Source organism: Ahaetulla prasina, chromosome 5 (assembly GCF_028640845.1).
Source record: "Ahaetulla prasina isolate Xishuangbanna chromosome 5, ASM2864084v1, whole genome shotgun sequence".
Taxonomy (NCBI): Eukaryota; Metazoa; Chordata; class Lepidosauria; order Squamata; family Colubridae; genus Ahaetulla; species Ahaetulla prasina.
This window is the reverse complement of record NC_080543.1, coordinates 60,625,872-60,653,676: the sequence shown is the minus strand read 5'-3', so window position 1 is coordinate 60,653,676 and position 27,805 is coordinate 60,625,872. Positions and strand designations below refer to the sequence as shown.

The 27,805-nt window shown below is 38.9% G+C and overlaps 1 protein-coding gene across 1 annotated transcript in view; it reads right to left on the bottom strand.

The window, feature by feature from the left end:
• UMODL1 (uromodulin like 1) overlaps positions 1-27,805 on the bottom strand; it is a 51,578-nt gene that overhangs the window by 7,114 nt on the left and 16,659 nt on the right. Inside the window, exons 7-21 of the mRNA XM_058186221.1 lie at positions 25,811-26,065; positions 25,477-25,589; positions 24,173-24,392; positions 20,030-20,102; positions 19,578-19,750; positions 14,108-14,245; positions 12,290-12,913; positions 10,944-11,201; positions 9,971-10,083; positions 6,331-6,544; positions 5,679-5,999; positions 3,333-3,895; positions 2,761-2,903; positions 1,582-1,818; positions 465-624 (exon numbers count right to left, since the gene is read on the bottom strand). Coding sequence (XP_058042204.1) covers positions 465-624; positions 1,582-1,818; positions 2,761-2,903; positions 3,333-3,895; positions 5,679-5,999; positions 6,331-6,544; positions 9,971-10,083; positions 10,944-11,201; positions 12,290-12,913; positions 14,108-14,245; positions 19,578-19,750; positions 20,030-20,102; positions 24,173-24,392; positions 25,477-25,589; positions 25,811-26,065 — 3,605 coding nt within the window. The remainder of the gene's footprint in view (positions 1-464; positions 625-1,581; positions 1,819-2,760; positions 2,904-3,332; positions 3,896-5,678; positions 6,000-6,330; positions 6,545-9,970; positions 10,084-10,943; positions 11,202-12,289; positions 12,914-14,107; positions 14,246-19,577; positions 19,751-20,029; positions 20,103-24,172; positions 24,393-25,476; positions 25,590-25,810; positions 26,066-27,805) is intronic.

Genomic DNA, 27,805 nt, shown 5'->3' with positions numbered 1-27,805 from the left:
ATTATATATTCCCATTGAAGTCAGCAGGTTCTAAAAACCACAGCCCTCTCTTTGCTTCAGTGACAGCATTCAAAGTATTTATAGCACTTTTAGCATTTTAAAGCATTTATACATAAGATTTGTTGCGAACAGAATTTCTGTGTTGCTGAGCAGAATTTCTGTTGGAGATGGAAACTTATTTACATTAGAATCTTAAGATGATCTTATTGTAAGATCATTTAAGATTCTGAGGTAGCTAAGCACCAAAATGGAAATAAAAGCAAACGACATACACAGCACTTAATATTCTTTTTGCTAACTTGCATTTCCAATTTTTGTTGAAGAAAATTACGGATTAAGTTTATCTCTGAGCTCTTTACTATTTTGTTTTAGTTTATGAAGTACCATATTCTGGGAACAGATAAAACAATAGTTCTGTTTCTTTTAAAATCATTTTTTTTTCCCAACTGAGCAAGACTCCTTACCGTTCTGCAAGTGCTTTTAGGAAGTTCAACACAAATTTTGACTTTGCAATGTATGTAAACCACTGAACCATTGACAAATGAAAAGATTTTCAGTTTAAATCGGGCTCGGTTGGCTATCCCATTTGCAATCATCTTGGTGTTTGTATTTGGAACTGGACAACTGAAAAAGAAAGCTCAATTAAACATTTAAAGAAGCATTCCATTTGCAGCTATTAAATGGCTGATAGTTCTAGTAATGATAGTAAAATATTTCACTAGTCTATAAATTTCTTCTGTTTCATAGAGATCTGATGACATCTAGGAGGGATCTGCATCAACAAGTGACATGTACATTCAAGTTAGTAAGTAAATAGTAGCATCATAACATTCTTTGAGAATACTTCATAATATATACAATTGCCCGCTGGAGATTGAAGCCATTATTCTCCCTCCTCTTCTTATTGCAGAAGTAACCAACAAGCAGCTCCCCAAGTTGAGGTACTTCAACTCAGGCATTCGGCCATTGGCCATCTGTCATCTGTTTCCTGGCAAGAACTCTCCTCCACCAACACATATAGAAAATTCCCTTGCGGCTACCTCTGCCAACTTCTCACAACAGTGAAGTTTGTAAAAGCAACCTGACCACTTGTATAACATATACCTGCATTTAATTCACTGAAAGTCTGCAGACATGTATGTTAGAAAGAGGAATGGTTTTTCTCATCTATTTTCATTTTATTCCTACCCTAGCCCTACTTCTTCATGTCTTTGATTTGATTGCTAAAATTATCTATATGGAATGATGGAACAGTTCAAGCACTAAAACCAGAAACCAAAAATTCAGAATGCATTTATTCTGAAATGTTTCCCCATTTTATAAATATTATCTAAATAATTTTCATCACCAAGTAAATGAATATAATTAAGACAAATATACCTATCGGCTAAGAGGCTGAAGCCAAGAAATAATAGCTTGCATTAACTAATAAATTGAAATGTCATCATTACAAAAAAGAGTAGATTTACATTGCTGGTGTTTCAACTTTAATATTATAAAAGCTAATACCATTCTATAAATTTTTGTGTTTATTATTCACAAGGTTTGTAATAACATCTTAATACATTGTGTATACTATACCCGCCATGTATAAAATGAAATGAGCGAGGATCCATTGAGTTATTGGTTGGGGTTGCCCAACATTGGCCAACAACCACCCTGAGTTTCTTGCTTCTTGTTTGAACTCCCACCTCAATCATTACATTATCGCTGCCAGAGATGCTGAAATTTTGCGGAATTGGAGAATTGCCAATCAACAATCGCATTTCTGTTAAGAAATGTCCAGATCCATGTAAATCTTCCAAAATGGTATAAACTCTGAAAGGCAAGGAGCCATTGTTAACATTGGTAGACTAGTTTTGCAAACTATGTCCTGTGTCTGCACAGTATTATTATCACAAAAGAATAAAGTGGCTCCTTGTTCAGTTTTCAGCCAAGGAAATAGAAAAGATACCACTTTTTACTTGCGCAATGACTAGAAAAAAAATAAAGATAATTGCATAAATATTAACAGAGTGTAAATAATTAAAATCAATGATTGTTAGAATTTGATTACTATATCGGTGTCAAAAAGTTAAAAGCTTTTGGTTTTTTAAAATTCTATTTCATATTACTTTATTAGGACTGTCTTACTATTTTTACTTCTTTCTATAGGAAAATTTCTTAGAAAGACATAATTTGACTGCAAATATTCATGAAACCTGAAATATTTCATATAAGTAAAGTTTACTTCGTTTTGCAAATAGCAATAGCACTTAGGCTTATATACCGCTTCATAGTGTTTTACAGCCCTCTCTAAGTGGTTTATAGAGTCAGCATATTACTCCCAACAATCTGAGTTCTCATTTTACCGACCTTGGAAGGATGGAAGGCTGAGTCGACCTTGAGCCTGGGGACACTTGAACGACTGAATTGCTGGCAGTTGGCAGTCAGCAGAATTAGCCTGCGGTACTGCATTCTAACCACTGTGCCACCATGGCTCTTTTAGTAATTGGAAATATAACCCTAAGCCTGTAATTACTCCCTATTGCTTCTTCCAGACATTAAATGTAAGTAGCATATGAAAAGATAAAAATTATAGTTGAATTACCTGTATTTTGATACAGTGTCTAAAATGAAGGTCAACTCTGAATATTCCCTCTCTTTTGCAAAATAATTTTGCAGAAATTATCCTTTAAGTTCCGTATTTTGGATTTCTGCAACAATTATTTGATGTCTAAAATAATGTAATTGGTTCTTATTTCCTAAGAAGTTATTTACCCTTCTGAAGTATATCCAGATGAAGTTAAGAGATCGTTCTGAAAGATACAGTGAATTTTACTTGAAATCTTTAAGTGGTGGATAACCCCATGGAAAGAATAATCATTACGAAGAACAGTTCTTGCAATGGTGTGTGTGGTATTCTGTAAAAGAAATGCAACAGAGAAATATATATTGAATATGTAATATTTTTTTAGTTTAAAAGATAGCAAACAGGATTGGGAAAAAGTAGATACATGTAGGCTGGGCTATAAAGTAGGTAAAACAGTAAAATGAAGAACCATGCAGGACCTACTGATTATACAAGGATTGTATTCTATTTATTTAGTTGATCTATTCATAATTAGTTTATTTCAACTGAGGAATCTAATATGTAGAATATCCTTGGAAAAAATAAGAATTACATTACAGTAACATGAGAAATGAGAAATACATTTCAGAAACAATTTGTTTAAACTGTGAATAAAAGCCCCAAATTCTGTCCCACCATGTGGTCTTTATGGATAGCGCCTGCATAATTTTTCGATTACTCCCATAATTTTACATAATTTACTCTCGAGTAAGAGACTTACAGTTTGTATTTCAGTTTCGCATTCGTTCCAGTCTGTCTGAAGTACCACATGACTAGAATTACTGGAGGTTACATTGCAGCGAGGATTCCCTAGATACAAGGACGTTTCTGGGATAGATTGCTGGTGCAGAAAGTCCTTCTTAATGGAGAGGACAATTTTTTCAAACTCACACAGTATTTGAACTGCTTCCTTAATTGAACCAGCAGCAGAACTGTTAATCAAGGGCGAGTTCTGAGGTAAATCATAAATGTTTGTTGTTTGATTTATATTTTTCTTATTAATTGTAGTGTTGGCAGTTGCATTCTCCAAGCTTCTGCCACTACGAATAGAAACATTATCCTTGGCAGATGAAGGCATGGGGTCTGAAGTATACGGATAGGTCAAGGGTAAAGCTGTGCTGCTCCATTCCTTTGACCGTTCATCTCCAGAGCTAAGGCTAGAAGAAAGTACTATAAAGTAGGGGAAAGTTATTGAAAATTGCATTATACAACTCATTTTCCCCCCACAAAGAATTACAGTAAATACAACTTTGAGATCTATCCTTTGAGAAGCCTTCCCATTTGGAAATCATTTGTATGCACTCCAAAACCACCCCCTCCCTCCTCTACTCTGTCCTTCCTACCTGCAGAGCAAAAGTGCTGTCAGCATAACATTATCAGCAACTTTGTAGGTTTGGAGCTCACAGAGTGCATATTCAGCCAACTATTGCTCAGCCTGAGCTAGCTAAACACAGAGAATGCCAGCCAATGGATGCTCACTGTCTCAGCTTCAAACTTGTCATTCTGTAAATTAACAAAAACTTCTCTTCTTTCATAAAATACATTTTCTTTTCCCAATCCCCAATTTATTCAGAGTTAATGCATTTAGAAACATGTGTGTTTACATTTGTATGTTGGTCTACAAATATAAACCTTCTGATAAGCTATTTTTCAAAGTAATGGGAGCTTTATTGACAACTGTAAAATAATATTCATCTCTCAATGATGTCAGATCAACCTTGCAAGTGAAATGTGTTTTTCTAGCAAATTTTGAGAATGTTACATAACTGTAAACTTTCATGCTGCATTTATGAGAGGTCATTCCCAAGGTGGACAGAATAAAATTTGAAGTGAGGCAGATAAAAGCACCCTATCCAATGAGAAAACGAAATAACTTGAAATAGCAATTAGACTTATATACCACTTCGTAGTGCTTTACAGCCCTTTCTAAGTGGTTAACAGAGTCAGCATTTTGCCCCCAACAATCTGGGTCCTCATTTTACTGACCTCAGAAAGATGGAAGGCTGAGTCAACCTTGAGCTGGTTAAAATCAAATTGCTGAACTGCTGGCAGCAGGCAGTCAGCAGAACTAGCCTGCAATACTGCATTCTAACCACTCTGCCACCATGGCTCTTATACCCAATCAATTCACTGGGATGTGTTTTATATGTCTCTAAAGTATTACTTTAATTACTTGAAAGGGATGAAGAACTACAGGTGTTTTTTTTTTAAAAAAAATCTACTCGAGCTTCATTCAAGGAGAATACTTAATCGGCATTTTATATTATAGCAGTAAGATGTCTAATATATTTTATCATTTACCATTTAATTACTTCGGTAGCATTGTTATAATCATAGAAACTCTGCAGATCATTCTTGAAAAGGACTACTGACTCTATTAATTCATGTACCTTTCTTTGATAAAGGAATGAGTTGAACCCCTTCCAGGTTGGGAATAAATACAAGCATCCAATATAACCTCTGCTTTTTTAATTTGTTTCTTGTTGCAAAAAGAATCAGGACACAGGCCTAGTGTTGCTCAGCAGGCCAGTCCATCGAAACTCAAACAAAGCTTAACCTCCCCCTTCCTCCTCCTCTTCCTTCTCAAGAGATACTGGGAGCCTGTTTCACTGAAGGAAAGATTGGCTAGAAGATGGACTTACCACCCATCTGCAGCCCCCTCAACACCATTCAGTTCCTATGTCAGTTTTATCAGAGTACCAATGTAAAAGAATTTTTAGCTTTACCACCATCTCAAAAAGTTTCCTTTATCCGTCAGCTACAACCCCCTTTTATTTTCCTGGGAAGGAAGATGACACTAAAGAAGAGCACATCAGTCTCTAACCCAGCCTTCCCCAGTCTTAGTGTGGATTTCAGGTTCTAGCATTCTCAGCAATGGCTCTCGTGGGTGGCATCCAATGTCTCCCAATGCCACCCACAATTTTTCTTCCCAAGAAGAGCCATGTCAGGTTTAAAGGCACCCTTAGTTATCAGTAGTGGAGGAGTACTTAAAGTAAAGCCAATACTTCATTAGAAAAGATTTGTGGCTACCTCAATATTGATAGCCAAATCAAGTTAAAGAAACTACAGGTGTTAGAATGGCCTTTTGCAGGGACAGGTTCAGGTGACTGGACCTTGCCCACTCCATGAACAAGAGCTTCCGAGAGTGTATGTAATCCTTTGCATGGGGACCACAAGTTTGAAGAAAAAATTCCATGGCAATAAGAATAGCAGAGTTGGAAGAAAATGAAAATTAATATTGAAACCTTGCCTTCACAGTTTCTCCCAGGTCTCTCAGCATTTACACTGACAAATCCTTCTTTGCATTTGCATTCATAAGACCCATAAATATTGTAGCAGGATGCATTAGGAGAACAATCTGTTTCCTCTCTCTCACATTCATTGTTATCTGTTTTTTAAAAAAATATAATAAAAGAGAGCAGTAATTCATGAGTTTGTGAATATTATTTAGCATGCTGGCAATACTTTGATATTTCTATACTTAAAATGTCAGTACTTTTGTTCTTTTGAATGAACATCATTCTAATACCACACTACTTACTGCGATTCATGAGTAACTCACAAACTCCATGAGAAGTAAATATTGTATGCAAATATAATGACTGAAGTAAACATAATTAGAATATCATTTTGGAATTCCACTGCCCTTGGAGAATACCGGTCTGAGTTTTAACTGCTTATGAAATTAATCTATGAAATTAAAAGAAACTATTATTTACCGTTTATGGAAAGACTGCTATTATCAACCTCGAAAAAGCTGCTGTTTCGAAAAGCTTCAAGAAGAGACCCAGAAACATTCCTTGCATCCATGTCTATTGGAATCAGGAGGCTGAAGTTGACCACAATGCTTCCTGGGATAATACTTACTATTGAAATGTTAATCATACCAGCATCCATTTTTTGAAGAATATTAGGAGGCAAAGATGTTCGGACCTGTTACCAAAACAGAGTCATGAATTTGTGTATGTATTTGTTCTGAGAATTATTTTGATTGCATGATTTGAAGGATGACATACAGATTTTTTTTAAAAAAAAATATTGTTTGCTTGTTTGTTTCCAACTTTTATATTTATGCAAATAACTCAAGGTGGCAAACATATCCACACACCTGCCTCCTCCTATTTTCCCCACAACAACAGCCTTGTGAGGTGAGTTGGGCTAAGAGAGTGCCTAGCCAAAGATCACCCAGCTGGCTTTCATGCCTAAGGCGGAACTAGAACTCAGTTTATTACTTTCTAGTCTGATGCTTTAAAATACTTACACACAAAGAGTAATGTTAAACTTAACATATAATATAACATAACATCAGAGTTGGAAGGGACCTTGGAGGCCTTCTAGTCCAACCCCCTGCCCAGGCAGGAAACCCTACACCATCTCAGTCAGATGGTTATCCAACATTTTCTTAAAAATTTCCAGTGTTGGAGCATTCACAACTTCTGCAGGCAAGTCGTTCCACTGATTAATTGTTCTAACTGTCAGGAAATTTCTCCTTAGTTCTAAGTTGCTTCTTTCCTTGATCAGTTTCCACCCATTGCTTCTTGTTCTACCCTCAGGTGCTCTGGAGAACAGCCCAACTCCCACTTCTCTGTGGCAACCCCTGAGATATTGGAACACAGCTATCATGTCTCCCCTAGTCCTTCTTTTTGTTAAACTAGACATACCCAGTTCCTGCAACCGTTCTTCATATGTTTTAGCCTCCAGTCCCCTAATCATCTTTGTTGCTCTTCTCTGCACTCTTTCTAGAGTCTCAACATCTTTTTTACATCGTGGCGACCAAAACTGGACTTACTTGACCAAACTGACTTACTTATTTACTTAATATTTGAATAAAACCGTATAAAACATTCAGAAGATGGGATGAAGTTGCATCCAAGATTTCTCAATAACCAACCAATGTCGTTGAACTGTCTTTCTAATTATTTAACTGAGATAGCCATATGTATTCCTCTAACATATAGAGATAGTAGACTACAGGTAGTCCTTGACTTATGACCACAGTTAAGCCCAAAATTTCTGTGGCTAAGCAAGACATTTGCTGTGAGTTTTGCCCCACTTTACAAACTTTCTTGCCAGAGTTGTTAAATGAATCACTGCCGTTGTTAAATTAGTAACATGGTTGTTAAGTGACTCTAGCTTCCCCATTGACTTTGCTAGTCAGAAGGTCACAAAAGGGGATAATGTGATCCCAGGACACTGCAACAGTCAAAAATACGAGTCAGTTGCATTTTGATCATGTGACCGTGGGAATGTTGCAATGGTTATAAGTGTGAAAATCAGCCATTAATCACTTTTTTAGTGTTGTTGTAACTTCGAATTGTCACTAAAAGAACTGTTGTAAATCAAGGACAACCTGTATTTCCATAAGCATATACTTGCTTTATTATTGCAAGTAATATGCAATTTAGTTGCATATTCATAGTCTCAATCTGTGTTTTCTAAAGTTTCCTAAAGTAGTCCTAGGACACTTTGGTCTCCCAGAATCATCTCAAGCATCCTCAAAATAAAAATTATTTGCCAGTCTATGTGGAAAAATAATGTAAGATCCCATTAAATAATCATGAGAAGTGGTAGCAGCACCAAATACATAATTTTTAATAAGGTAATATTGGTAAACAAAGATAGTCCTCGACTTACAACAGTGACTTTTCAGTGATTGTTCAAAGTTACAACAGCAAAAAGTGACTTATGACCACTTTTCACTTACAACCTTTGTAGCAGCCCCATGATCATGTGATCAAAATTCAGATGCTTGGCAGCTGGTTCATGCTTATGGCCGTTGCCATGTCCCAAGAACATATGATCATCTTTTGCAACCTTTTGAGGAGCAAAATCAATGGAGAAACCAGATTCACTTAACAATCATGATACTAATTTATCAACTGCAATGATTCACTTAACAACTGTGGCAAAAAATGTCATAAAATGGGGGAAAACTGACTTAACAAATGTCTCACTTAACAACAGAAATTTTCAGCTCAATTGTGGCCGTATGTCGAGGCTCAGTTGTGGTTGTACATATAGCCCATGCAAAAAAAGCTCTTTTGGGATCCTCCATAATTGTTAAAAGTGAGAAGAGGGCTTGAGAGAAAAAAAAACTTTAGCATTGACCTAGAGGAATGGAAAAATGTCAGCCCTTCAAGGTAGAGCAGACCAAGAAACCAAATGAAAGGCAGTGTCTCAGCATTTGACTACTTTGGAACTCAATGAATTTGGTACTGTACACATTTTGATGTCAAAATTTTTGTCTCGGTGCTCGTCGTTTGTCTGATACTCAACGCACAAGCTAGAACTTGTTGGTGTCAACTGCCTCGTGACTAATACATTATTTCTTATGTGAAACATTTGTTTGGTATTCATCAGCCTGGTACTGGTTCACCTCTCAGAACCAATTAACAATGAGTACCAAGGTACCACTGTAATAAAAGAATATTGTAAGTCTGAAATTTTTTCACCCTTCACTCTCTTTATGTTCATGAGAACTAGGGAGGATCTTTTTCTGAGATGCTCAGTTGGGTTGCAGACCCGGACTCAGATTTCTTTTATTTGTCCATTCTGTTGTTTGCAGCTCTTCCTCCTTGCTCCTCAAGGTTATCTCCTGTTGCCCAGTACAAGAAATTCTGTTGCAGTAATGATTGTTCTTGAATGATTGAATAATTGTTCTGTTATTTTGTTAAGTCTTTAAGAATGTGAAATGGCTTTGTTCTCCAAAAAAAATTGTTCCTCTTTATTAAGGAATTCCATTAATGGATGTGGGATAGGCTTATGCCAACTAGTCCTACCGCCTGACTTTTGCTTTACACATATACATATACACTACGTGGGGTCTGTAAGCAGCTTCACATCCTTTATATGTGTTCGGACTGCCATTCCCAAGTAATCAACTGGGAACTTGGGAGTGCAAACAGCTCATTCCTATCCAGCTGGCTGAATGGAAATAAAGCAAATCCAGGGAATTGATTCTGACAATGTGGGCAATTAGTATTATTCACCATTTTTCAGTCAGTGAATTTGTGGGTTTGAAGCTGAGTACAAAGTTCAACTTAGTACTATTTTTAGTTTTGTAATTTTTATCCCTATTTCAGATTTGCATGTTGCAACTTAAGGTTACATTGCCATACGATTATTACTCCACATTATGGACTAATCATGGGACATGATGGACCCTGTATCCTAGATCAGGGGTCTCCAACCTTGGCAACTTTAAGGCTTGTGGACTTTAACTCCCAGAGTTCCTCAGCCAGCAAAGGTTGGAGACCCCTGTCCTAGATCATACTTGATAAAATAAATATCTGATTATGTCCATTATAGAGCTGTCTCATTTTTTAAAAGGTATCATCATCATCATCATCATCATCTTACTTCATTAAGAAACATCTTTGAAAATTGTTGATACTTTTCACTTCCTGAGTTGCTGAACTCTGAGCTATAGTTCAGATTCACTATCCTAACCGCCCCATTAAACTTCTGGGCAGCTGCAAGATATGAGAAGGTAACCAAAGTTAGACAAGTATTGTTAGTTAAAATACGAGTAATCAGTTTGTAGTCAGGTTCTAGACACCAAATACATTATGCCAACTCACTTTTACACTTCAAATGGAAAATCAAAATAATATCTTAAAAGCAACTGAAAAGAAGCAACTTTACATTTAGAGATACAAGTGATATTTACAATCTGAATGTTTTGTATCTGTGATCAAAGATTTGCAGAAGAGTTTTTGCTCTTTTGAACAAATAAAATAATTGTGAAAATAACATAGTGATGAAGATTAAAATATCACATTCATAATATACTATGTACAAATATTAGCAAACTAAATCAATTGGTCTGAATTAGTAGCTAACAATATTTATCATACACAATATAATTTTTTTTAAAATAGAAAAAACAAAAAAGAACCCCAAAGTCCTCTTTCTTCATCCATCACCACTTGTTAAAAAGAAATGTAATTGTTGATGATTAGCATATAGCAACAATTATTACTGCAAATATGATATATTTAGAACACAACTATTATTATGTTATATTCTAATTATTTTGGATATTCACCTACCCACTGCTTAAAAAGAATCAATAATTTTGATTACTTTCTTGATAAATTCCAAGAATCCCAAATATAACCAAGGGGAACATTTTCACAAGTTGCAATCACTCTAAACTTGATTCCATAAATAGGAAGGATATTTGGAAAGAATATAGCATGCTGGTATGCTAGACATCTGATGTTACTGAATGTCTGTTCATATTTATTTAGGTTAAACTGGAAAGGTAACACTTTCTGTTATGGACATCTGCAGTAGTAGATGCACACTATGACATTTTATGTTGCTTTACCTGTCTTTACTTTACACTGTATGGTTTTACTTTCATTTCCATAAAAACCTGGCTTTATTTTAACAGTGTACAAAGTTCCTGCTTTTAGTTTGGAAATATTCAGATGACTGCTTTGGGTTTTAACCTTCTTTATCAGCTGTTCCTCCTCAAAGAGCAGAAAATGGAAAGTAGTATTTGCTGGAAAATATGTAATCCAGGAAATCTGAAAGCTAGTATTTGTCACATTGGAAAAAAATATTCTTTCAGCTGGAAATGGTGCTGAAAAGACAAAAGGAAACAACTGAATCCATTCTTAGAATTATCTATCACATTTGTTTTATGAACAATTTGATAGTTTATTAAAAAGAATCTTTGATAGTGTAGAAACCTGTTGCTTGGATTTTTTTTTCTCAGCCCCAACTAGAGAATGGGTTTAGATCAGGGGTTCCAAATCCTGGTTCCGTGGACCAGTACTAGTCCATGGTCTGTTGGGAACTGGGCTGTGCAAGTAGTGGGTGAGCACATTAAACTTCAGTCACACATGTGCAGGATCTAGGTTGTGCATGCAAAATCATCCCCCCACCCCCCGTCACCACTACTACCATTGCTGCAACCAGTCTATGGGACCAGAAAGGTTGGGGAAGTTTGGCTTAGATGATACCTATCTGGTTAATCTTTGGACAAGGCTAAAAAAGAATCTAAATAACAAATGATACAGTTTTGGAAGAATAGTTAATTGTATGAAAACATTTCTATTATGATCCTGCTCATGTAATTAGTTAGTTCCAAGGCAATCAGCATTCTGTGCAAATAATGAATATCTATTTTAAGGGGTGCAGTGGCCTCACTGCTAAGATGCTGGGCTTGTTGAGTAGAAAGTTGACAATTTGAGACCCAAGCATTGTGTAACAGGGTGAGCTACCATTCCTGCTCCAGCTCTTGTCATCCTAGCAATTTGAAAGCACGCAATTACTAGTAGATAACTAGGTACCACGTTGGTGGGAAGGTAACAGCATTCTGCGCACCTCCACATATAGTCATGTTGGCCACATGACCTCAGAAGCGCTGTGGACAATATTGACTCCCTCAGCTAGGAAACAGAGATGAGCACCAACCCCTAGAATCAAACACAACTGGACAGGGGAAATCTTTATCTTTTTATTTTACAAACAAGGGAACTGGTTGGGCTAGGTATTTGTCCCATGAAAATATTAGAACTTAAGTGTTCTTTTTTTCCCCTTATTTATTTAAATGGAACCACTCCTCTGGCTTGTTGCCACTAGCGGCCATTTTCTAAACCACACTGCCTTTCTCATTGTAATAACCTATTCCTTTTAAAGTCAATGTTAAAATAAAGATATACTCACCACTCAAATCTGTAGCAAGGGAGATTGTCATATTCTCCTTGAAAGAAGACGGTGATGCTGTACTGTTTCTTTCATTAGACCAAGAGCTGTTATTTCCTCCTATGTGCCTATCAAGGGTATGGTTCAAAGCATGAAATTTGGGGTTTTTGGTAACATTCACGGCTACAACATTCTCAGAACTTCTTTCAGTTGAGAAGCCAGGTGTGCTAACTTCTACTGTAGGTTCATTTCTCTTAAAAGAATAGGTTTCTATGTTTGAAACTCCAAGTGATGAGGTCATTGATGAATTTTGCTGACCTTGGGTGGTCCATCTCTCTTCAGCTACAGTTCCATTTGAGATTGTTACATTGCCTGACCATTTTGGAGCCAAAGTAACTGTTTCTGGGCTATTTAAGGTGCTATCCTTGCTGAAATTCTCTAATATGTTCATCTTCTGAGATGCTGCCAATGTCTCCTCTGCTGGAAGAGTGCTTGACTCCTGGATGCCACTAGAGGGCAGCACCATTGCTTCAGTATACTTAGTGAAAGATGACACTTCCTGTATTTCTGCCATTGAGGAAGGTGCCGTAGTTGTATAATCAGTTACATTTGATCCCTGTGTAGTAACAGGATCCACAATTTCACCTGAATGGCAACATTTTGTACATAATAAGTATAAATGTAATAACACAGAGTGATATTTCCTTTCATTTATGCATGAAAAAAAATTAAATTAGCTGAATGAATGTAGCCTGACTAGGTGGCTCAGTGGCTAAGACGCTGAGCTTGTAAATCAGAAAGGTCGGCAGTTCGGTGGTTCGAATCCCTAATATAGGTCTCCTGCGTGAGGCCTTCCAACTCTGTTACTGTTACTGAATTAATGATACAAATGAAAAAGTAGCTAGCTCTGTTCATGCATTACTCCATGTAAGTAGGCTCCAAGCTCTAATTAATGCAGGACCCATGTTGCACATCCTTATTCAGCTATATTCCTCAAATTTCGCCTGTTGAAAAGATTCAAAAGGGAACTAAACAAGAATGTTCAGGGCAGGTGGGAGCTACAACTACACAATCAAATTCTTGCCCCTTTCTTACATGTGACATGTATGCAACACATGTCAGAAAATTGTGGGACTTCAAGTACATAGTTGCAGCTACTATCCTGACTTTTTTTTAACACTCTCCCCACAGCCAGATGTAATTATAGAGCATCCTCTATGTCAAACTCGCAGCGTCACGTTGCCGTCATATGACGTTTTTCCCATTCACGAAACTGGGGTGGGCGTGGCCTGCACGTGATGCATCCGGCCCATGGGAATCTCTGGGTGATTGGAATCTCTGAGTGCATCAGACTCCTAATCAAACAAAATCAGATTATTTTCAGGATTGCTTTTCCCGCTGTGAAGCTGCTTAGTTATTTAGTTCCTTAGGAGAGACTTTTTTGAAGATGCTTGATTCTCAGGCCTGGTGAAATGGGCCTTTTCCTATGTGGCTTCAAGTCTGTGAACCAGGCTCCCTAAGGACATTTGTTTTATCATCTCTTTTTGAAGGTGATAAAAATACATCTCTTTTACCAAGCTTTATATTATTCATTATTTTAAATGCTTATTTTAATTCTGGTTTTGATTTTAACTATATTAACTTGTTATATATTTAAAAATTATTGTACACCACCTTGAATGTTGGAAAAACCAGTATAATAAATTTAATAATTGATTTTTAAAAATAATAAAATCAAAGAACCCTCACAGGGGTTTAATGCACCAAAGAAGACACTTTCCTAATTCATGGGAATAAACAAATCCTCCACCAAAGTATAAACCTACGGTATTTTTTTACCTTCACAGTTTCTGCCTGGTCGGGCTGGATTGGCATCTGTGTCTGTCTTGCATCTGCATATATATGAACCCACCGTATTTATACACTCTGCAGACATACTGCAATCGTTTTCTGCTCTACATGCACACTCATCCCAATCTGAAGTTCAAAACCAGCATTCAAGAAAACAAAGATGAGGTTAAATTGGGTGATAAAAAGAAGCAAATCATAAGCTCTTACTTTTATAATCTTCAGGAAATCCAGAATCTTTGCCATTGTGGTTGCCAAGTTATCAAGAATATTTTTCAAATACATTTTTTATGTTTTGTCCACCTTTGAAAAAGTGTGCAGCATCCTGAAAATCTAAATCTCATCTTAGGAAACATCAAAGATATTCACTGCTTTTAGAGAGTGAAATTAACAGGGTTTCCCATTTCTTTCCAAGGCTAAAATAAGACAGTGAATATTCCAGGATATTCTTGGTCATTATGAGAATCCACAGAAAATGAACACACATCTGTATTTTATCTCAGTTGTTACGTGCAGGTGCTCCCACTGTAATATTGGTTTTGGAATTACTTACAATATGTCCAGAACTGGCATGATCAATGTCACAATCCAGACTGTGCATCTTTTTTTTTTAAGGTGATGCCAAGTAAGTGACAGACACGTAGTTCAGCTAGGTACAAAGAATATCATACTTCTGTGGAAATTTGGATGTTTTTGTGATCTGGGAGTCAGAATTTCCTGTTTTAGATGCAGATATTAATTCAATACCAGCATTTCATGATTCATTGCCTATGGTACACTATTGAGAGCTAAACGCTTTTGTATATTGTAACTGAGACCTTATTAGATAGTACTATCACAAGTACTTGTACAAATCAGAACCACTGAACTATATCTTTCAAAGATCCTGGAGCACAGGGGAACTGCCAGAGGACTGGAAAAGAGCTGATGTAGTTCCCATCTTCAAAAAAGGAAAAAAAACTGATCCAGGAAACTACAGACCTATCCACCTAACCTCAATACCAGGGAAGATTCTGGAAAAGATAATCAAGCAACGAATCACCGAACACCTAGAAGCAAACAAAGTAATAACCAAAAGCCAACATGGTTTGTCAAAAACAGATCATGCCAGACTAATCTTATTGCATTCTTCGACAAAGTGACAAAATTAGTGGACCAGAGGAATACTGTCGATATAATTTACTTGGACTTCAGTAAAGCATTTGATAAAGTAGACCATAACCTACTACTAGATAAAGTAGAAAAATGTGGGTTAGACAGCACCACCACCAGATGGATTCATAACTGGCTGACCAACCGCACTCAACGTGTAGTCCTCAACGGAACTACATCCACATGGAGGGAAGTATGCAGTGGAGTACCCCAAGGCTCTGTTTTAGGCCCAGTACTCTTCAACATCTTCATCAATGACTTGGACGAGGGGATAGATGGGGAACTCATCAAATTTGCAGATGACACCAAGCTGGCAGGAATAGCCAGCACTCCAGAATATAGGCTCAAGATACAGAAAGATCTTGACAGACTTGAACATTGGGCGCTAACTAGCAAAATGAAATTCAACAGTGAAAAAAGTAAGGTTCTACATTTAGGCCAAAAAAACAAAATGCACAGGTACCAGATATGTGGTACCTTGGTCAATAGTAGTAACTATGAGAGGGATCTTGGAGTCCTAGTGGATAACCATTTAGATATGAGCCAGCAGTGTGCAGCAGCTGCCAAAAAAGCCAACAAAGTTCTGGGCTGCATAAACAGAGGGATAGACTCAAGATCACGTGAAGTGTTAATACCACTTTATAATGCCTTGGTGAGGCCACATTTGGAATATTGCATTCCGTTTTGGTCGCCACAATGTAAAAAAGATGTTGAGACTCTAGAAAGAGTGCAGAGAAGAGCAACAAAAATGATTAGGGGACTGGAGGCTAAAACATATGAAGAATGGTTGCAGGAACTGGGTATGTCTAGTTTAATGAAAAGAAGGACTAGGGGAGACATGATAGCAATGTTCCAATATTTTAGGGGTTGCCACAAAGAAGAGGGAGTCGGGCTGTTCTCCAAAGCATCTGAGGGTAGAACAAGAAGCAATGGGTGGTAACTAATCAAGGAGAGATGCAACTCAGAACTAAGGAGAAATTTCCTGACAGTTAGAACAATTAATCAGTGGAACAACTTGCCTCCAGAAGTTGTGAATGCGCCAACCCTGGAAATTTTTAAGAAAATGTTGAATAACCATTTGTCTGAAATGGTGTAAGGTTTTCTGCCTGGGCAGGAGGTTGGACTAGAAGACCTCCAAGGTCCCTTCCAACTCTGTTATTATTGTTATTGTTATTAAATTTGTTCTCAATTTTTCCATTGGAGAAATCCTCATTTTACAGGGTAAAAGTCTTGAACCATTTAATATCACACAGCGGGTTATATAAATTATTTAAAGAGGCTTCATGAATTCTGTTCATGAATCCTATTTAAATTCATGAATTCATGAATTCAATTGCACTGTTTTATCTGGAGAACTAGTTAGGTACTTAAAAAAAAGAAAAGGAAGACAGATTGATAGCTCATTACCCAAATCATTGTGTTTAGGAGGCATCCACTGCAATGCCATAATACCAGGGTAGACAGCTGCAGGATTGAATTGGAATGGATTGGATTGAATACTTTATTTGGCCAGGTGTAGTTAGACACACAAACAATTAAGAATAAAGGATTAAGAATTAAGAATTAAGAATAAAGCAAACCTCTTTAAAACATTCTTCGGCTCAGTCTTTGTAAACAGTGATGGCTCATACCCAACATTCCTCAATCGTACCATAAATGTTAACAACGACCTAACACATATAGACTTTGTTATGTATCTTTAAATATTTAGGCGGGAAACAAGCACGTTGCTGATTGGTTGAAGCCGCCGGTTAAACAGTATATAAAGGGTTGTTTTTCCCCAGCCTGGTTGCTGGTTCACCATATATTAAAGAGCTGTTGTCACTACCCTGGTCTCCAGCCTCGTTACTTCCCGAACGTAACACTGGCGACGAAGGTGGGATCTCGAGGCTAAGGAGCACCAGAACCGAGCTGAAGCACGGAAGAACCGAACCCAGCAAACACAGGGCAGAAAAACGGAGATGGCCAGTTACACTCCGCCCGCACCGTTTGACCCGGCTAAAGAGAAATGGGGAACGTATATGACCCGTTTCGAAAGCTTTCTAGAAGCCAATGAACTGCAAGGAGTTCCAGACAACCGCAAAAGGGCATACTTTTTGAGCCACTGCGGTCCCGAGGTCATCGACATCGCGGAAGCCCTGGCAGAGCCAACGCCGTTACAATCGGTATCGTGGCAAACTCTGCAAACCCTGCTAAAACCATTTCGCGCCAACGCCGTCCAAATACGCGGGTTTTGAATTTGGAGAGCGCCGCAGCTAGAGGGCGAATCCATCGGCGACTACATGGCCGCCTGCGGAAAGCCTCCAAAGACTGTGGGTACCGAGACCTGGACGAGGTGCTGCTGGAGCAACTCATCAGGGGTCCGAGACATGCGCTTATGAGGCGACTGCTATCGAAAAGCAATCTGACGCTGGCAAACGCCCTGGACGAAGCCCGAGCGCATGAAATGTCCACCCAAGCGGCGGAGACACTGCAAAAGCCTCTCACACCAAAGGCGAGCACAAAGTCAACCCCGGTGCATCAAGAAGAGATTCAGACCGAATCCGACGGTGAGGATGAGGAAGGGGTCTGCCGAACCGAGAAACGCGGCAAAGAGGACCGGGACGAATGCGGAAGTTGCGGAGGTCAACACCAGCACCAGCGCTGCAAGTTCAAGGACGCAACATGTCGGCGGTGCGAGAAGAAGGGGCACCTAGCTCAAGTCTGTCGAGCTCCCCAACCTTCCCGCCGAAAATTCAAATCGGCCAATCAGAGCGCGGGATCGGCAAGGCGACCCGCGATTGGCTCAAACAAAAAAGGCGCGGATTCAAACCAAACGACGGTGGTCATAGGCCGCGCCTCAACCCGGGTGGAGAAGAAGATCTTCACCAAACCCAAAATAGAAGGAGTACGGTGCCGACTCGAAGTAGACACCGGGCCAGCGATCACCATCATGTCCTGGGACACTTTGGCGAAGTCACTGCCGTCAGTCGCGAAGCGCCACCTGCAAACACAACGGCTACGAGTCCACGACTACCAAGGGAATCGCATCCCTGTTCGAGGGACAACCTCCGTCCGAGTCGAGTACGGACCACACAAGAAGACCCTGCCCATCACGATCGTCGAAGGGACTCTGCCTAGTTTGTTGGGACTAGACTGGTTTCGTGCACTGGGCATGGGAGTGACTGGCATCTACAGAAGTGACTGTAACCTGAAAGACATGCTCATGAACGAGTTCGAAGATGTCTTCAAGGACTGCCTGGGCAAGTACAAGGGGACCCCGATTTCCTTCAACTTAGACCCCAGGTAGCTATTAGGTTAAAGGCAAGGAGAGTCCTTTGCCCTAAACCAAAAATTGACAAGGAGCTAGATAAGCTCATAAATCAGGGATTTTGGTGCCAGTCGATCACGCAGTGGGAGACCCCAATCGTCACCCCAGTAAAACCAGATGGGTCAATTAGAATCTGCGCTGACTACAAGGCGACGCTAAACAAAGCCTTACAGAAAAGCGCTTACCCAGTTCCTGTGGTGCAACACTTGCTGCACTCTTTGGGGCAAGGGCAAGTCTTTGCAAAGTTAGACTTGGCTCAAGCCTACCAACAACTGCCCGTAGACGCCAACACAGCGAAGCCCAAACAATTGTAACTCACAGGGGGCCTTCAAGTGCACCGATTACAATTTGGGGTGAGTGTGGCACCGGGCTGTTCCAAAATTTGATGGAACGTCTCCTGCAAGGGTTCAGGGTAGTTCCTTCATTATATCAAATTAATATAGCTGATGCATATCTTTTTTACTTATATATATATATATATATTTTCTTCATGATATGTTGTTTTATTTATGACAATGTTTGTGTATACTGTTATGACAAAATGAAATAATAAAAAATAATAAGAATTTGTCTCCAGTACAGAAGCATTCAGTGTACATGCAAAGCAGCAGAATAATAGTAATAATACCAATAAAAGAGAGAATAAAGAAGATAATAAGGATAAATACTACTACAGCCATACTATAAGGATTAGTGGACATTAGGCAGCACTGAGAGAATTAAGATTTTTGTGGGCCTCAGAATCTCCTCCAAATCAAACATTTGTGGCCCAATTTCTCATCATTTTTAAGGACATTTTCTTGCGAGAAATCTGCAGGAAATTATATCACCAGTATTTAGATCTCTGATAACACGTTTTAGCAGCAATCCCAGTGAGATATAGGAGCCCCCCCCCCAAAAAAAGAGATGTAGGTACATAAGTTTACCAAATCTTAGATAGCTAACACTGCTTCATACAATAACAAAACTATAAACCAGACTTTGAATTAGGTAATATACCTTCCACCGCAGAGCTCTTTGGGTCAATTCCAAGCATAGAACTGTTGTGAAGTGATGCAATCATTGAGTCAAATGCAGACAAGTCTTTTGGAAATTTTAGATCTTGTATTATGATTTTAAGCTTCACAATAATACTTCCAGCTTTAATGGAATCCACTTGTACTTTCAGCTTCCTGGATAGGTGTAATGCATTCATATTTGAAGGATATGAATTCTTAATCTGAAAACAGATAAGAGGACTATTACTACTTTAATGCCCTTGTACACGCATGTACACACACACACACACACAAAACCTCAAAATATATACATTCAATTTCCTTCTCCTTGCTGTCATTTTTCTTTATATTTTCTGCATACTGTTTATAGAGAAATTAAATTTGTACCCATGGCATATTGAGCAAAATTAACTTCTGTCACAAGGCTACTTGCCTCTTACATTCAAAACATACCTGAGTAGACAAGAACTGAATGTCATTTCACAGGCTGCATTTCCCTCAACTGCAATGCCAATTAAATGAAAGCCTTTCATAGAATCATAGAGTTGGAAAGTGTAATTTCAACCATTTAGCCTAATCAATTTCTCAGTGCAGGGATTCAAACTGAAGCATCCCAGATAAACAGTTTTCTAGGATACTGTATACTTGAGTATCTAATGAAATGGAAACTATCACCTCTCTAGCATACAGAAAGTGTAATGTATTACTGTAAGTTTTGGCGGGAGTTTTAGGCGGGAAGTATCTCGCTTCTGATTGGATACAGCCTCTGGCTGAAGTGTATATAAGGAGAGGTTTTTCTCCAGAGTTTTGCTGGGTCACACTATATTAAAGAGCTGTTGTCACTAACCTGGTCTCCTGCCTCGTCAATACCCAAACATAACATTGGCGACGAGGATGGGATATTGAGGCAGAGCACCAGAACAGAGCTGAACTCACTACGAGAATCAAACCCAGCAAGGTGACGGCGAATGCAGCGATGACCGGCTACACGCCACCCACTCCGTTTGACCCTGCCCAGGAGACATGGGGAATATATATGACCCGTTTCGAGAGTTTCCTGGAGGCAAACGAGCTACAGGGAGTCTCCGACAACCGTAAACGGGCTTACTTCATAAGCCACTGTGGGTCCGCAGTCATCGCCGTCAGAAGCCTAGCGAGCCAACACCGCTACACTCCGTATCGTGGCAGACCCTTCAGACCCTCCTGAAGAATCACTACGCACCAGCCCCGGCCAAACACGCTCGACGGCACGAGTTTGGGGAGCGCAGGCAACAAGAAGGCGAGTCTATCAGCGACTACATGGCAGCCCTGAGACAAGCCTCCAAGCATTGCGAGTACCGCGATCTGGACGAAGAGCTGCTGGAACAACTTATACGGGGGGTCAGAGACATCCGTTTGAGGAGACGGTTACAGCCAAGAGCAACCTGATATTGGCAAACGCCTGGACGAAGCCAGAGCCCATGAGATGTCCAACCATGCAGCAGACACCTTACAAAGCGACTCACGCCGATGGCGGGCGCAAAGCCGAGCACAGTCCACCACGAAGAAACCTATCGTGAGTCAACCAGCGAAGAGGAGGAAGAAGTCCACTACACCGAAAATCGACAAGGAAGACCCGAGGAATGCGGAAGTTGCGGGCGACATCAGCGCCAAAGATGTAAGTTCAGGGACGCCATTTGCCGGCGGTGTGAAAGGAAGGGCACCTGGCTCAAGTCTGCCGAGCACCCCAACCTTCCCGAAAATTCAAATCGGCCAATCAGAGCGGCTCTGAGTCAGAGATGCAAACCCCACATTCCGCCGAATTTCAAACCAGCCAATCAGAGCGAGATCGGCAAGGCGACCAGCGATAGATCAGATAAGGAAACGAATAACTGATCAAACCGAGCTAGCTGAGACAGAAAATGACCACTCCCTATTTGAATCCACAGCTGACCATAACCTGGGGGAGGCGCAAGACTTAGCTGAGGTCCCGGAGGTCCAGCGACGCCATCAGGTTCCCGATGGAAACAGCGGGGAACAATCAAAAAGTAATCCAAGGCCGGAGGGCCAAGAAAAAGAAACTGCCAATAATCCAGGGCCCGATGGCCTAGAGAGAGAGCTGGGAGGAGAAAGAAGCCCCTCCGACCAGCTCAAAACACCACCCAGGACTGAACCGCGCAGGTCCGAAAGAATTAGGAGACGCCCAGGTTATTTGCGTGACTACGTCGAAAAATAACATGTAAATAATATATAAATAGTGGTAAAGTGTTTTCTGGGAGGGGAGGAGTGTTATGTATCTTTAAATATTTAGGCGGGAAACAAGCACGTTGCTGATTGGTTGAAGCCGCCGGTTAAACAGTATATAAAGGGTTGTTTTTCCCCAGCCTGGTTGCTGGGTTCACCATATATTAAAGAGCTGTTGTCACTACCCTGGTCTCCAGCCTCGTTACTTCCCGAACGTAACAGACTTCACAGAAGATAATGTTGAAAAAGCCCTTCGCAACCTGAAACCATTATTATCTATTGGACCAGATGGACTATGTGCATACTTTTTAAAAAAACTTTCAATTAATATAGCTGAACCCCTAAGCATAATCTTTAATAAAGCCTTCAAAACTAGTTCCCTTCCAAAACTCTGGTCTCTAGCCACAGTCATCCCTATCTTCAAAAAAGGAGATCCAAGCCTAGTTGAAAATTACAGACCTATCTCTCTATGTTGTGTCTCATGCAAAGTAATGGAATCTATCATAAACCAATCCATTACACTCCACCTTGAAACAAACAACCTACTCTCTAATAAACAATTTGGTTTCAGAAAAAAATTGTCTTGTAACTTACAACTTCTCCACTGCAAAAACATATGTACTACCAACCTTGATCAAGAAAAAGCAATAGATGCAATCTACATAGACTTCTGCAAAGTTTTTGATTCAGTAGTTCATGATAAACTACTCCTCAAACTAAAATCCTACGGCATTTCGGGACCTCTTCACAATTGGATAAATGCCTTCCTGTCAAACAGACAACAAGTGGTCAAAATTGGCAACGCTATATCAAATCCTGTTCCTGTCAAAAGTGGCGTTCCCCAAGGTAGTGTTCTTGGACCAACGCTCTTCATACTATACATAAATGATCGCTGTGACCTCATCTCAAGTTATTGTGTTCTCTTTGCTGACGATGTCAAACTATTTAATACCACTAACAATACTTCTACCCTACAAGAAGACCTCGACTTAGTTTCCGATTGGTCTAAAACTTGGCAACTCCAAATCTCAACCAGCAAATGCTCAGTCTTACATATTGGAAAAAATAATCCTATCAACAAGTACAAACTCAATGGTCATTACCTTACTGACGACCCCCACCCTGTCAAAGATCTTGGAGTTCTCATATCAAATGACCTTAATGCCAAAGCTCACTGCAACTACATAGCAAAAAAGGCTCTAAAAGTTGTAAACCTAATTTTACGCAGCTTCTTTTCGAAAAACTCTACACTACTAACTGGAGCATACAAAACATTTGCCAGACCTATTCTTGAATATAGCTCATCCGCCTGGAACCCATACCACATCTCTGACATAAATACAATAGAACGCGTCCAGAAATATTTTACTAGAAGAGTTATTCGCTCCTCCGAAAACAACAAAATACCTTATACCACCAGGCTTGAAATCCTGGGATTAGAAAATTTACAACTCCGTCGACTTTGACATGACCTGTGTTTAATACACAAAATCATCTATTGCAATATCCTTCCTGTAAAAGACTACTTCAGCTTCAATTGCAATATTACAAGAGCAAAAAATAGATTCAAGCTTAATGTCAACTGCTTCAAATTTGATTGCAGAAAATATGACTTCTGTAACAGAGTTGTTAATGCTTGGAACTCATTACCTGACTCCATAGTCTCTACTCAAAATCCCAAAATCTTCAACCAAAAACTGTCTACTATTGACCTCACCCCATTCCTAAAAGGACTATAAGGGGTGTGCATAAGAGCACAAAAGTGCCTACCGTTCCTGTCCTATTGTTCCCTTCATTATATCAAATTAATATAGCTGATGCATATCTTTTTTACTTATATATATATATATATATATATTCTTCATGATATGTTGTTTTATTTATGACAATGTTTGTGTATACTGTTATGACAAAATGAAATAATAAAAAATAATAAGAATTTGTCTCCAGTACAGAAGCATTCAGTGTACATGCAAAGCAGCAGAATAATAGTAATAATACCAATAAAAGAGAGAATAAAGAAGATAATAAGGCTAAATACTACTACAGCCATACTATAAGGATTAGTGGACATTAGGCAGCACTGAGAGAATTAAGATTTTTGTGGGCCTCAGAATCTCCTCCAAATCAAACATTTGTGGCCCAATTTCTCATCATTTTTAAGGACATTTTCTTGCGAGAAATCTGCAGGAAATTATATCACCAGTATTTAGATCTCTGATAACACGTTTTAGCAGCAATCCCAGTGAGATATAGGAGCCCCCCCCCCCAAAAAAAGAGATGTAGGTACATAAGTTTACCAAATCTTAGATAGCTAACACTGCTTCATACAATAACAAAACTATAAACCAGACTTTGAATTAGGTAATATACCTTCCACCGCAGAGCTCTTTGGGTCAATTCCAAGCATAGAACTGTTGTGAAGTGATACAATCATTGAGTCAAATGCAGACAAGTCTTTTGGAAATTTTAGATCTTGTATTATGATTTTAAGCTTCACAATAATACTTCCAGCTTTAATGGAATCCACTTGTACTTTCAGCTTCCTGGATAGGTGTAATGCATTCATATTTGAAGGATATGAATTCTTAATCTGAAAACAGATAAGAGGACTATTACTACTTTAATGCCCTTGTGCACGCATGTACACACACACACACACACACACACACACACACACACAAAACCTCAAAATATATACATTCAATTTCCTTCTCCTTGCTGTCATTTTTCTTTATATTTTCTGCATACTGTTTATAGAGAAATTAAATTTGTACCCATGGCATATTGAGCAAAATTAACTTCTGTCACAAGGCTACTTGCCTCTTACATTCAAAACATACCTGAGTAGACAAGAACTGAATGTCATTTCACAGGCTGCATTTCCCTCAACTGCAATGCCAATTAAATGAAAGCCTTTCATAGAATCATAGAGTTGGAAAGTGTAATTTCAACCATTTAGCCTAATCAATTTCTCAGTGCAGGGATTCAAACTGAAGCATCCCAGATAAATAGTTTTCTAGGATACTGTATACTTGAGTATCTAATGAAATGGAAACTATCACCTCTCTAGCATACAGAAAGTATCCTTCCTGTTAGGGACCCACTAACTTGTTCCCTACCTGTTCTCCTCAGATTCTGTTTCATCTGCAAGGGCCTGAAATTGGTTTTGGAATTCCAGCAGTCCAAAGGTATTTTCTATGCCTACAGCTTCGGTAAAGGTAAAGGTTCCCCTCGCACATATGAGCTAGTCGTTCCCGACTCTAGGGGGCGGTGCTCATCTCCGTTTCAAAGCCGAAGAGCCAGCACTGTCCGAAGACGTCTCTGTGGTCATGTGGCCGGCATGACTCAATGCCAAAGGTGCACGGAATGCTATTACCTTTCCCACCAAAGGTGGTCCCTATTTTTTCTACTTGCATTTTTTACGTGCTTTCAAACTGCTAGGCTGGCAGAAGGTGGGACAAGTAACAGGAGCTCACCCCGTTACACAGCAGCACTAGAGATTCGAACCACTGAACTGCTGACCTTTCGATCAACAAGCTCAGCGTCCTAGCCCCTGAGCCTACAGCTTAATTTTATGCTAAACTAAAAATAAATAAGAAAATCATTGAAGTTGATAGTTGCATTACATAAAATTTATTCTGAGATTTCAAATATATAATGGGTTTTAGCATTACCTCAGCCATCAAAGTTCTAGAAAAATTCTGGTATTCTCTGCTGCTCACATTGAGAAACTGGTCAGTGAAGTTATAGTTCAAGATCCTTAGAGTTAAACCAAATATCAAGGCATCTAAAAGATACAGTATTCGTATACAGTATTAAGACAGTGATACAATGAAAGGTAAAACATTACAAATTAATAAAACCCTAATGCTTCCCAAATCTTAATTAGATACTTAAGGCACTTCCAATTTACAGTTACCATCAGATCAAATTAGGGAGCTTTTTAAGAAAAAGATTTACACATTAGAAAAATATTTTTAATTGAATAAAATAGTAGATATACAGTACCTGTTTTCACAATTCTACTGGAGGTAATATTTTTACCACAAGCTTCATAGCTGATGTTCATTGTATACATTATACCTGCTTCTAGATTTAACATAGTTAGCTTCGTATCTGTGGTTTCCATTCTTTCAACAAGTTCATTGTCTTTGTACACTTCTGCTCGGAATGAATGGTTCTGCAAAGAATTTATACTCCAAGATGCTTCAAAACTGCTGCTAGTTACACTGAAGATCTTGTGGTTTCTAATAGAAGGAGAATCTGCAACAACAAATGTGTGAACGTTATCATATTTTAGGGAAATAAAAACCTTCTGCGGTCATATTTTGTGTGGCTAAGGAATGGTAGGCATGTACTTTAATTGCATAAAATAGTTCATTTAGTATTTCCTTTTAGCAATAAATGAAGTCGATGCAGAATTTGATTCATGGCTGATGGGCAGAAATTCTTTCCTCAGCCTTTAGGGTAGAAATATAAGGTGCTCTATCTTGGCATTCCTAATTGGGATGCTATGCAAACAAAACCAAAAAAGAACTACCCTGTCTTTAGAAGGTCAGCCTTTTGTGTGGTTTCTGAAAATTTGTACATTTTTGTCATGGAATGAAATTAAACACTAAGCTATTTAGGATTCAAGTTGTTGATCTGGAAATTTGGCTGGACCTAAGTGGCTAGGGATTTTGTTTTCTATTTCACATTAACATAATAAGTAAGTGGTTGTTCCACTAAGTTCATTTGCTACTTGGCAAGTAGTATCGAATTTATTTATTTATTAAATTTATATGCCACCCATCTTGTTGGAGGTGATACTATAGACAACCTTACAAAATGATGAGGCCTGTTCTATTTCTTTCTGTCATTTGGCTGAAGAAGGTGAGAATGACACTAGTCATTAGAGCTGATTGGAAGTTCAGTCTATCAAATACTAGTCACCATCTCTGGAAAGTAAAAGATCAATTTCTAGTTAGTCTTCCTCTTGGAACTAAAGGAAATTCACTCAAAGGTGCCCACACATCAGTTTACCTGTTCTGTTATCTTATTTTATTCAAGTCTAGCAAATGCACACAAAATTCAAATTTCAGGATTATATTATTATTATTATTATTATTATTATTATTATTATTATTATTATTATTATTATTATTATTATTATTTACATTTGTATACCGCCCTTCTCCCGAAGGACTCAGGACAGTTCACAGCCAGTTAAAAAGTACAATAAATACAAATTAAGAACAGACTAAAATTTATATAAATAATGGCCAGAATATTAAAAACTAAACAATATAAAACTAAAATTCCATTTAAAATTACTTATTCAGGCTAGGCCAGCTCGATGAAATAAAAGAGTCTTCAGCTCACGGCAGAAAGTCCGAAGGTCGGGGAGTTGGCGAAGCCCCGGAGGCAGCTCATTCCATAGGGCAGGAGCCCCCACAGAGAAGGCCCTCCCCCTGGGAGTCACCAGTCGACATTGTTTCACCGACGGCACTCCAAGGAGGCCCTCCCTGTGAGAGCACACAGGTCGGTGGGAGGCTGTTTATGGCAGTAGGCGGTCCCGTAAATAGCCCGGTCCTAAGCCATGGAGCTCCATGGCTCCATGGAGCCATGGAGAATTAAAATAATTCTTTGGCTATAATTTCCCAAGCAGCTCATGTCTTCCATTATAAATGTTATGTTATTTTTTGTCCTGCTCTAGAGCTTCGGGTGCATTTCTTTGTGCAGTTGGGACATGTAGAAATGTTCCATTAAATTCAACAGAAAAATGTACATTTGCCTTCACATCCAGGCTAGCAAGGTGAAAATGTCATCACATGTGTCCCTCAAAATTCAGGATTGTTTCCACTGAACATGTGGGACTCATGGACTGTTTCTGTTGGCCCCAAGGGTTGAATGGTCAGGTTAAAAGCTGACTCTTCAGATTGTTAGGGGCACAGTGAAGAAAAAGGAAACAAGTGGTTCAGTAGTTGTGTCTTTACTTTGAAGCTTAAACTATTTGAAGACTAG